General features: G+C 35.8%; 1 protein-coding gene across 1 annotated transcript in view; it reads right to left on the bottom strand.

The window, feature by feature from the left end:
* The window catches only part of THSD7A (thrombospondin type 1 domain containing 7A), a 460930-nt gene that overhangs the window by 207259 nt on the left and 241078 nt on the right, over positions 1-12593 (bottom strand). Inside the window, exons 3-4 of the mRNA XM_082398710.1 lie at positions 11105-11353; positions 7910-8091 (exon numbers count right to left, since the gene is read on the bottom strand). Coding sequence (XP_082254836.1) covers positions 7910-8091; positions 11105-11353 — 431 coding nt within the window. The remainder of the gene's footprint in view (positions 1-7909; positions 8092-11104; positions 11354-12593) is intronic.

The raw sequence follows: 12593 nt of genomic DNA, 5'->3' as shown, positions 1-12593 counted from the left end.
TTTGGACTGAGTAATCCACACTCTTAGTTTGATCACGGCAAAAAACTTATAATACAGTTGGTTGGTCTTATAATAATAACAAAAACGAAATGACTTTCTGTAATAACCTTTAACTCTGACATTTGAAAAGTCATATTTCTAGATTTTTAGTCTTTTTTATTTGGTATTAATTAGATCGTCTCTAAGAAAACAATGATTTTTTTTCTCTTGTTCAGTACTTTTATTGAATTGACTGATTTTTATTTAATCTCTTTTAGAAAAGTGTGTATATATATAATGTATTTTTATGTTAATAATTATTCTTAATTTTTTAACAGGCATAATAACTTAGTAATATATAAGGGTGTTCAATATCTCTACACTTTCCCAAACAATATACTCCTTATTATTTCCTCCTGTCATATATCATTGTTGGTCATTAACTAATTTACAGTGTTTTAATCATGAAAATTATTGTTGTTGCTTCACACATATTTATACTTATTTAGATTACCCAGATGCTTACCAAATTCTTTGCACATCTTGAATTCTTCTCTTTCTGGGTTCAATTTCCTTCTTTCTAAACATCATTTAGCAGTACTTTCAGGAGGGTTTATTAATCCTTTCACTTTTGTCTTAATTTTGCCCATAGTTTTCAATGATAGGTAGCTGGATAAATAATTTTAAGTTGACGGTTATTTTCCTTTCAGTACTTTCAATATATTATTTTTATTATATTGATCTTCTGTAGCTGTTGAGAATTTCACTGCTAATTTGTTAATTCTTTTGTAATTAATTTTCTCCTTCTCTCTGTTCCTTTTAATATGTCTTTGGAGTTGATGAGCTGAGAATTCACTACATTGTATATAAAGTGTACATATATTATTATCCTGCTTGCAAATTTTCTTGATCCTGTATATCTTGTCTTTCATCAATTCTAGACAATTCTCTCATCTTTTCTCTTGATTCTCTCACTCTGAACCTTCTTGTTTAGTTCTTCATGACTGTTATCCTTGCTTTCATTCTCAACTTCTGTTTTCAGTGTTGCATTTTGAATAATCTGCTTACATTTGTCTTTAATTTACTGATAATTGTTTATCTCAATCTGTATAATCTACCCATTTGTTTATTTCCAGTTAAATTATTTTTCAGTTCTAGAACTTTTGTTTCTTTTCTTTTTCTTTTTTTTTAAATCTGGTTTTTTTAATTGTGACATTATATTTAATGTTTTAATTTTTCCTTTACATCATAAATAAGTTTTAGCATATGTATTTTATAGTTTGTATCTGCTTTTTCTAATATTTCCAAGTCTAATATTTGCAAATCTAATATTTAGTCTAATATTTGCAAGTCTAATTTTACGTTTGTTAGGCATTTTAAATCCTGTTTACAATGAATAATTTTTCCTCATGTAGTTCACAAATTTGAATGGTGCAGTTTATCTGGCAAAATCCTGCAGCTTAGTTACGGTATTCCCCTCTTTAGAGTTTTTGCTTTTGCTATGTCAGGCACCTTGCTACTACCACTGCCTGACACCATTTCTTATATTAATTTTCAGCTTTGTGGTCTTTGGACTTATGGAAGTACCATACATTTGAAACTTAAACTCATATGAGTACAGGCCCACAGACGGAATTTTTAGGAGAGGTTTGTTTTTGCCCTGATTTAAGGCTGAAGCTGATCTGCTTCCTTGTTATCTCCCTCTATAGGTAAGTTGAATTTCTCTGCTCACTCAATCATTGATGCTATAACCCTTTGAGGCTGATGAAGTAATGCAGTATTTCTGCTTGTACTCTCTTTCTCTGAGTACAAGTTTATGTCATGCCCTCAAGTCCCCATAATGTAAACCCTTGTTCTGTACCATCCCTACCCAAGGGCAACCACAGAAAGCATCATCTCAGCCTTCATGGTTTGCTTTGGGAGATTGTTTAGTTAATCAAGACCTCAGTTCTGCTCTTAAAAGTATTTAAAACAATATTGTATCCTGAATGTCTAGGGTTTTGTTTTTTTTTTTAAATTTTATTTATTTATTTATTTATGGCTGTGTTGGGTCTTCGTTTCTGTGCAAGGGCTTTCTCTAGTTGTGGCAAGCGGGGGCCACTCTTCATCGCGGGGCATGGGGCTCTCATTGTCGCGGCCTCTCTTGTTGCGGAGCACAGGCTCCAGACGCGCAGGCTCAGCAATTATGGCTCACGGGACCAGTTGCTCCGCAGCATGTGGGATCCTCCCAGACCAGGGCTCGAACCCGTGTCCCCTGCATTGGCAGGCAGATTCTCAACCACTGCGCCACCAGGGAAGCCCTGTCTAGGTATTTTGTAAAGAATGATTTTCAGCTGTTCTAGTCTGCCATGTTGCTGGAAATGTAGCATAAGTGCAATTAAATAGACATTTTTAGGTAAATAAAGTTACGTAATGTGCATCAAGATATAAGGTCAAGCAGAAATGAAAAACAGATTTCCTGATTATCTGTCTGGGGTTCTCTTGAAAGTAGTCTTAAGATGAAAATTCAAAAGATATCTATATAATTAGAAAGAGGAAAATAGACATATAAAACTATTCTCTTAAATGAGTGGCCAACCTGACACAAAGTGTATACATTTTGACTCTCATCGTTTGATCTAACAACTAGATCATGTGTCCTCTATTCAGAGTCAGAGGTGTGAATAGTGAATTATTCAGGGGTGAAGAATGGTGTGTGTGGATATAGCCCCTAGCTGAAATAGAGGATGTTTAAGTGTACCTGAAACGCTGAAGAGATAATTTTCAGACAAATTCAAAAGGAAATTGTACTATTTTACAAAGGGGAGAATAAACATGTCAAACAACAAATGTTCATTAAACATTGACTAAGTCAAAGGTACTGTAAGCATTGTTATCATGTTTACACACCTTCCGAGCTGCCTCATTATATTTTTCTTTGATTGCCTTTTTGGTTGAATACTTCCTGACATGTCATTAGTAAGCTCTTCCTCTACTAAAAATTGTAAGTTACCTCTGGGGTAGACCAATGACCAGCTTAATCTAATTCTCAGAATGTAAGTTTTTATTAGCTTCCATCCCAATGGCTGAAACCTCTTGGCATCTCACCTTCCATTTTGTAATCCACTGATCACAGAGAAATTTCCTAGGGAAACAGCCCTTCTCTTCCACAAAATATCCAGAGGACTGATTTCCGAGGAAGGTTTGATTCCTTCAGGGATTTAGGATTTAAGACATAGGAATGTTTTAGTTATTCTATAATGATATCACAGAGATTTTTACAACCCACTGCACGAGTGTAGGCTATGTTTCCCAAAAGTAGCCGTTATGTGATTTAGTTCCTTCTTCATTTACCGTAGGAAGATTAAGAGAGCACAAAGTGGTGTGTTTAAAAATATAATGATAAATTATGAAAAGTGTTTATACCTTCATTAATTTACCACAACAAAAGTGTTCATAACCAAACTTTATACATGCTTATATAATTATGGTATTATCCTAGTGACATTTTAAATAACTAATTAATTAATTAATTAATTTATTTATTTGGCTGCATTGGGTCTTTGTTGCTGCGTGCGGGCTTTCTCTAGTTGTGGTGAGCGGGGGCTACTCTTTGTTACAGTGCGCGGGCTTCTCCTTGCAGTGGCTTCTCTTTGTTGTGGAGCACGGGCTCTGGAGCGCACGGGCTTCAGTAGCTGTAGCACACGGGCTCAGTAGTTGTGGCTCACGGCCTCTACAGCACAGGCCCAGTAGTTGTGGTGCATGGGCTTAGTTGCTCCACGGCATGTGGGATCTTCCTTGACCAGGGCTCAAACCCGTGTCCCCTGCATTGGCAGGCGGATTCTTAACCACTGCACCACCAGGGAAGTCCCCTAGTGACATTTTAAAGTCAGTAAATTTAAAAATCTTTTTATGTTTTTCTATAATTTATATCTATATAATCATGTTCTAGAAAGACAAGAAACACGAAATCATTTCTATTTCATGGGACAGCTTCAATCTATTTCTAGCAAAATAGAAAGTAAAAGTAAATTACTATCTTTCCTAGAAGGTTTAAGAATTATATCAGGGAATGTATAGAGAATCCGGATACACATTTCTGATTGAAATGTTATGCAAAATAGTCTCACGAACCTATTATTTCAAAAGTGATGGATAGGAAAGATGCAGCACTACACTTCGATGTACTCTCTGATATTTACTTTCTGAAATAACAGGGAAACAGCACCATAAGCATAGCCTTTTTTTTTTTTCATAATAGTGTTGACTGAAGTGGGCTAGTCTGTGGAAACTGTAGATAAAAGACTACAATTATAAAGAATTTGCATTTCATTTAGGGATGGTGACTATTTTATTCTTATTTCTTTGCAGATGGGAAAACATGAGCTCTTTATTCATCTTTCTGTCTACCATTCACAGTACAATCATTCTTCCCTCAATCCATCTTTCTATTGATTCTCCAAACCTTTCTGCTGGTTTATCTCATTCTGTGTCATCATACAGGCTCATTATCCAGGCTGTCTTTCTTAATAACCTCAAATCCCACAGACCTTATCCAGATTTCGGTGTGGATTATTTGATACATTTTCTATAAAAGAATGTTCTAAAATTTCCTATAATATAAATTGCAGTAAGTTTTATGGTGCTTTATAACCAATACCTTTGATGCCCCTCATTTAAAAACATGTTCAATCTGTATCAAATGGAAGAATTTCTTGAATTGCTATAGCTAAAATCTACTTTCAATTCACTTTGAACTCTTAAAAAAGTCAATTCGCGTTCATGCATCTAATGATCAGCAACATTTTCATCAGCTTTCTAGGACTTACACTGATAACCTCCCCATGGGCAAGGCCTCGTCCTGTCATATCCTGAGAAGGATAGATTTCATGCCAGAGTAAGTTGGATATTCTTCAAGCCTACTGGAATTCTGAATAGCCAGATGACAGAAACTGTCAAAGATTTTACTACTAAATCTTCTCAGTACAGAACTTGTCAAGCCTTTCTTCTAAAGAAGTGATTATGGAAATTTTGATCACCTGAATATTGTGTAAGAATTGGGAGAATTCCAAGAATAAAATGTGGATACTCTTCAATATCAAGTAGATATATTTTTCCTATTGTCTATAGATGCCATTGCCAACTTAATAAGTATTCTGATAATTCAACTCATTTCAAGTTTTGAATAACATACTTTACACTTTGTGAGTACTTTAATAATAAATATTTCAATTTTCTGCAAATTAAATATATTAGCTCCAAGGAAAAGAATTTTTAGGGCCTCGTGTGGGGTGAGTCACTTAACAGTAGTAAATACGCCAGTGAATAAAGTGATTTAATGTGACCCTGCCTTTGTGCTAAGGTGGTCATTATCATTCTTCTGTGTAATATGATGTACGAAGATAATAAAGGAAATTTATGTGAATTTCATATCACTTGTTTACAGTATTTTTTGTATCAAGGAATTTTATTTTTGAGCTAAAGTATTTTATTTTGAATTAAGGTATTTTTAATAGTTTGCTTATGTGTGAAAACGACATTTATAGGACACATAGTGTGAATCTACAAAAACAACAGTGTAGTCCTTGTTCTTCAAATTAAGTGCAATATGAATTGCTCTTAGAGTAGGTTGTTCATGGTTACACAGTCAGGATTTCTTGAGATCAGTACCTTCTAATTAGGATTGAATGAGGAAGTTATTTTGAGAGGTTTCCCTGTTTTTATAAAACAGCTTTCATTCTTTCATATTTGTTTAAGAAGACAGACTGTGAACAATCTTCACAGCCCACAGTCTAATTGTTCTCCATTCACACATATTTACAGTCTTTACATGTCACCCTTGGGATGCTGGTGTATTAAACAAGTTTCCTCTTGGGCAATGTTAAGTACTTCTAGGGGGAACTCACACAGTCTAAGTTCTGAGAAAAAAAAGCTGCAACTTTTAGCAAGAATCAGCTGTTTTTGCAAAGACTATAAGAGGTTTATTAATATTCTTGGTATTCGACATGAAAGGACACAAATTCCTAAGTTATTCATGTTACATACTTACATGATTAAATATTAATTTTAGGTGAATTGACTACTTCCATGTCTATTAATCTCTGCTTTGGTATTTGCTTTAGTCCAACAGATACATCTTAATAATAATATTCTTTGTGTTTTCCCTTTTTTCTGTGACTTTTACTTTTGTTGCTCTGCAGTGCTTTGACAGCAGTAGAAGGGGAATTCTATGACAAAATGATTTTTTAAAATGTCCTGTTGCAATTCAGAATTCTGAAGGATCTTTTTGAAAGCAATAACCTACAGGATATAACTGACATTCAGAAACTAAAATCTGATCTACCTCTAGCAGTGAAATTATACTACTCTGAAAGGACTGCTATAATAAATCCACCTAAGGGTGTTAAAAATGTAGCCATTAAAGTGGCCAAGACAATATTAATGTACTAACATTGCATGCTTTATGGTATTTCCTTAAAACCTCAAGATACGTTAGTAGTAAAATGTATCCCTAGGCTAGATTCCTAAATGAGCTGACATGCTGTGTAAAGCTAGTGGATACAAAACAATTAAAATTTTCAAGTTGCAAATGTAAAACTTTAGTCCTTATTTCCTAAGAATTACTGTTCACTGGTGCCACTCCTTTTTTTGGGGAGGCAAAGGAGCCATCTCTTCTTTTGTTTTCTGAAATGCCCATTTCTCTGGGTTCTTTCCCTTCTTTCTGTTTTTTTGATTATTCTTTGTCAGATTCCTTCTCTGAATATTTCTTTTATTTTGATCTTTAATACATGCTGTTCCCTCTGCCTAGAATAAACTCCCTCTTGCATTCCTGACCCACTTAACTGTATGAAGTGTATGTGTCATAACTCAGCTCAAGTTCCACCTCCTTTGTGAAGGTTCCTCTTTCTATGATCTCCCTACGGTTATTCTAAAACTCAATTATAATGCATATCATACTGCATTATAACTATTGGGCTGTTCATGTGCCCTCAAGATGACCATGAGCATTTTCCTGACATGAAGTTTGTATTGATATTTTTATCCTCACCACTATACACAATTTTTGGAACTCTCCTGGCAACTAATCAATATATGTTGAATGTATTAGTGATGGAAGTCCTGCAATCCCTCAGGTAGTGAAATGTAAGAGGGTCTGCTTACAGCATTGCTTGAAAAGTCTCATATTTGTATGGACTAAAGGGCTACTAATTGAATATAAACTTGATCCAATAATGATTAGAATTTTAGAGTTGAGACAGGGCAGAAGTTGAGACACAGATGTAGAGAACAAACGTATGGACACCAAGGGGGGAAAGCGGCGGTGTGGTGGTGGTGGTGGTGTGATGAATTGGGCGATTGGGATTGACATGTATACACTGATGTGTATAAAATGGATGACTAATAAGAACCTGCTGTATAAAAAAATAAATTAAATTTAATTTAAAAATTAAAAAAAAAAGAAGTCATGCCTTTGGGTTGAAGACATTTTCCTGTAGTTTTATCCTGTATTTATTTCTTTTAAATTCAAATTGAAAATTTCACTCAATACCATAATTAACTTATTTTTTCAACCCCATTATAAACAGCAAAATAAGATGTTCTTTTTACAAGCACGTTTTACTTCTTCTTATATGAAGAAAAGAAAATTTGGGCTTTGGAACACATACTTGCATTCTATATGTATCCTTACGAGATACATCTTTATTCTATTTTTATAATTAATTACTCCTACTAAAGAGAGGTTTGTCAATAAATCAGAATGGACCAAAGATGGAACTGTATTAATTATTTTTACAACCATAATTTAGACTATTGTTCACCATAGTCAATATCAGTCATAATGTGAACAGAAATATGACTCTTCCTGCCCCAAACGGCTACATATATACCCCTGCAGGATGATCCCACTCTTGGTCTCCACAGTTGAGTACTGGAAAAGAAAACAGTTTACCTTCTTTGTCCTTGTGGGTGTTTAAGTGTGAGAGGAGGTCCTCGTTGGCCTGCACGCAGTACACCTCTCGGGTCTGGACCCCTCCTCCGCAGAGGGCCGTCTGGTTGCCCCGCCTCTTGTCCTGCTGACTGAGCAGAGGGTCCACACGGCACTCGGTCCACTCTGTAGTCCTCCAGCCATACCTAGATAAAGAAAATGATGGCAGTTGCAACCTGTTTACTGGATAAAACTTTTCTCCACTCCTATTTTTTGTTCCTCAAAAAGATTAATCTGGGGCTTCCCTGGTGGCGCAGTGGTTGAGAATCTGCCTGCCAATGCAGGGGACACGGGTTCGAGCCCCGGTCTGGGAAGATCCCACATGCCGCGGAGCAACTAGGTCCGTGGGCCACAACTACTGAGCCTGCGCGTCTGGAGCCTGTGCTCCGCAACAAGAGAGGCCGCGACAGTGAGAGGCCCGCGCACCGCGATGAAGAGTGGCCCCCGCTTGCCGCAACTAGAGAAAGCCCTTGCACAGAAACGAAGACCCAACACAGACAAAAATAAAATAAATAAAATAAATAAAAATTTATTTAAAAAAAAAAAGATTAATCTGAAAAATACTTTCCTCTTGAATTAATCTTAGACTACATCTAAGATGCAGGTTCAGTTTCAATCCCTTCTTCTACATCCTCACCCCGCTCCATTTAAAGAGGGGTTAAATTTAAGATGATCCAGTTTTAATTGCAACTACTGGAAGTTACTTATAAATATTTTATGAAAAGAGAGCATAATGCTGAAAACATGAAATTTTATGTTCAATTAAGCTGAACTCAGGCTTGCCCTTTCTTGATGCTTATAAACAAAGGAAGGTTGAATCTGAGAATGGAACACATTCTAAATGATGATGAACCCAAACATTTGTTTTGTCTCTAACAGAATGCATGAAAATTGCTGTTTCGTATTGGATCAAAATTATATTGTGTGTTAGTAATAAAAATGTAACATAATTCAGAGTTTTATCTTTACTGTTGAGAATAAGAGTTGTTTTGTTTTGTTTTTTCCTGTAGCACTGAGCATCCCTGACGAGTGCTGATGAATGATGAAAAGAGCTGACATTTCTAATCAGTGGAACACAGGAAAGATGATCTGTGATTCTAAATTAAAGCTCCAATAAAGATTATGATGTGAAAAAAATGTCAGGGGATTGTCAGCCCAACACATGCTTTAAGGAGATAGACAGGGAACCATTTCCCGATGCCACTGAAGATAGAAAGTGAAGGCATTTCTCCACCTCAAGGAAAATGGATATTCTAAAAGCACAAAGAAAATGGCTCATGTAGCACTTTGTTTCACTTTAACCAAGATGCCTCCTTAGGAATCAGATTAACAGCCAACATAGGTACAAATGGGTGTGCTAATGTTCACCTCAGTTAGACAGAAAGGTTAAGTGGGCTCTAGGATGTCTCATCTAGAGGCTTTGCTTTGTCAATGGTAAAGTTTCATGACAGTAAAGCTGAACTTCATGCTCGTTTTTCAGTTTTTATAAGTGGGGATTCATGGCTTAATAGAGGTGCAGGACTGGGGCACCAAGGAACAACACCCTTGACATACATTTACAAAGGAAGTGCAACATTCAGGTCAATTCTAAAAACATGGATACTTGATGCCTTGGGAGGAGAGAGAGTGAAGGAAAGTAAAACCAAACAAGTCATTCATTAGGGAAGCTAAAATGAAAATTTTGGTTTTTTTGTAGAATGGCGTCCCAATTTAGGTCATCCTAAGGAGTCCTGTGAGAGGAACAAATTTTTAGTAATGTCAATTGATTACACATTCTAAAAAAATGCTACCATCCATAAAGGGTTAGAAGAAAGATTCAGAATAGAGATTTATTTTAATTAATAGTTAATGGCATTTGAATATTTGAGAGGATAAAGAATAAAACACCTAGCTTGAGACAAAAATGGAAGAAGCTTGTAGGAGACAAAACACTCTGATTAGAGAACCTGGCAACTTCCTTGAAACTGTTACGTAGAGGGGAACACACAAGTCAGCAGGACAGGCAGAGTAGTTAAGAAGAAAACTCCCCAGAGCGTTCCGTCACTTGTTATTTCAGAGAAGGGATGATTCCAAAGTGCTGCATAATTGAAGATCCTGTATGACTCATTACTGTTCTTTGTTATTATCATTATTACTGTTAGAAATGGGAGGAGGAGGAGCAATAATAGTAGTAATTTTCCTCCTCACTGTGTCATGAAGTTCAAGCTGTCTGCATGTCCTCTAAATATCTGAAATATTCCAGGGAACCTTTCAGTGAAGCTTGTGCATATCTACTGAGAAACTAAGATTCTGTAAGTTGTTTCATAAATATTCTATATTCAAGCTAAGCTGAAATATCTTTATCACCAAGATAATTCACAGTAATGTCTTAGAGATGATATTTTTTAAGGATAAAAAGAATATAGTTATACTGCCAAAAATTTCAAAATTAGTCTCATTTCATCTGAATTCAATGCACATTTATTGGGCACTTACTGTGTGCCTGGTCCTATGACATGCAAGCAATTAAAAAACAAACAAGCCTCACTCCCAAGGTTCATAAGCAGTCTTTGTCCTGAAGGAGCTTAAAGTCTCATTATTTTGATGTAGCATTTTACTCTATTCAATAGGAATTGTTATATACAGTACTGAATTTTATTAGGACTCGCTCAATAAGCAATAGGAACCTGTATGTTGAAACTTTATTTGACCTTATAGACTAGTTGACAAACTATGGCCAAATCCAACCTGTCCCCTGTTCTTATAAGTAAATTTTATTGGAACATATCCACACTCATTTGTTTACATATTACCTACAGCTCCAATGGAAGAGCTGAAGCGTGACAGAGACACATGTGGCTTGTAAAGGCTAACATATTCACTATCTTCTCCTTTATGGAAAAAGCTTGCCAATCCCCGTTATAGAAAATACACAAACAGGGAATTGCCGTTAAAAATCTAACTTTCATGGAGACTGGGAAATACAGCTTGTTAAAGACACTTTTATCCTGTAAAACCAATATTTTTTATAGGATAGTGTTTGTAGAGAGATATTTTTCTACTTAGAATTTGTAAAAATCTCTATTTCTCAACATACTGTCCGGTTGAAATCAAACCGCTAAAGGAACATGCAGTTTGGGCAAACAGGGCAGCAGATGCCACCATCCTTTATTTACTCACATGGCACAGGGGGCAACTCCATCTCCTTGAGACACACAGGGTTCTTTTTCCTCAAGTTCTGGACACTCCTTCTCACTGCCAATAGGAAACTGCCTGATGAGCCGCGTCCTCACACGGGTGCCTTTAGGGGATGCCATATCATGGCACGTTTTTGAGCAGGGGCTCCACTCAGACCACTCTGACACCTGGCACTCTTTGGTGATCACACAGGCCTGGAAGGTCAGCGGCAGCTTCTCTTGTTGGCAAAAGCTGCAAAAGAGCATTAATATTCTCATCACAGACTCATAGGCAGGCATGAACTTTGTCTTCTACACTCCAGAGTGAAATCAGCTTGGACATTTTTATTTCTACTTGGAGGTACAATTCCAATTTCATTAAAAATATATCAACATTTACGACGTGTAAAAGCTGTTAGACTCAAAGCTAACATTTGCATTTCCTCCTATTTTGTAAGAGTTGTTAAACCATTCATAGGAAATAGAAAATAAAGGGATTATGCAAAATTAGCTGAAACTAAGTTTACCATATTGTTCATTTTACTCATTCCAGATTTGTTTTAATTTAGAAAATGAGGAACCAAGAACTGTTAACATATGATAATTTCCATTCTGTTTAGTGATTTAAATAAACATGCCTGGGTAACTAATACAATATTGAACAGAAAAAGTAATTTAATTTATGCTTAACATTATTTTTAATACTGTTTGAAACTTTAGCTGTCAATTACAATGTGTGCTTATCCAAATACATCAACTTTTCCAGTTCATACTTTAATGTAAGGTATACATATGAGTATATTAATTAAATACATCATAAGCATTAGAAATATAAATCTATTTAAGCTATATTACTGTAGAGATATCCTCTAAATAGATCTCTAATTCATCAGTGAAGTATTTATGTTCAAATTCTTATCTATCTAATCCTCCTTGAATTAGAGGGATGTTGAATTCTAAATTGTAATGTCTACATACGAAGATGAAGATCATGTTACAAATGTCATCAACTACAGGCATATGCACTTTGAGGGGTTTTCCTGGAATTGGATGGCCTTGCGTTGATTCTTAGTTGAACTCTTGCCCATTCTCAGTAACTAGTAGCTCACGTTTACAAGACACAGGAGGCATGTTGCCACGATAGGGCATCTGTTCCAATGGGAGAGTTCACTGATAATTCTGTCTCATCATTCAGGTGCTATATTTAACTATGATAATCAACCATACAGAGAGGCAGGTCCATTTTAATATAACAACTCACATACAATCTTTTTAATTCTACTGGTACGTGTACGAAAATTGCATTCCTAGGAGACAATTAGAGCTCAATACGTCAAAGTCAATTTGTCTGAGCTGAGAGGTCTGGGCAGGAGAATCATCTGAGAGGGGCAGTAAAAGGGCCCTGTAAGTCAGCTCTGTTCTTCTTATAACAACAGAGAGGACCAGAATCCCAGTTTTACTCAAATGTCATATATTGAGTGTTAATGATGCAT

Source organism: Balaenoptera borealis (assembly GCF_965194805.1).
Source record: "Balaenoptera borealis genome assembly, chromosome: 7".
In the NCBI taxonomy this organism is placed as follows: Eukaryota; Metazoa; Chordata; class Mammalia; order Artiodactyla; family Balaenopteridae; genus Balaenoptera; species Balaenoptera borealis.
Note: the sequence above shows the minus strand (reverse complement) of the source record. Positions and strands in the feature narration are given on the sequence as shown.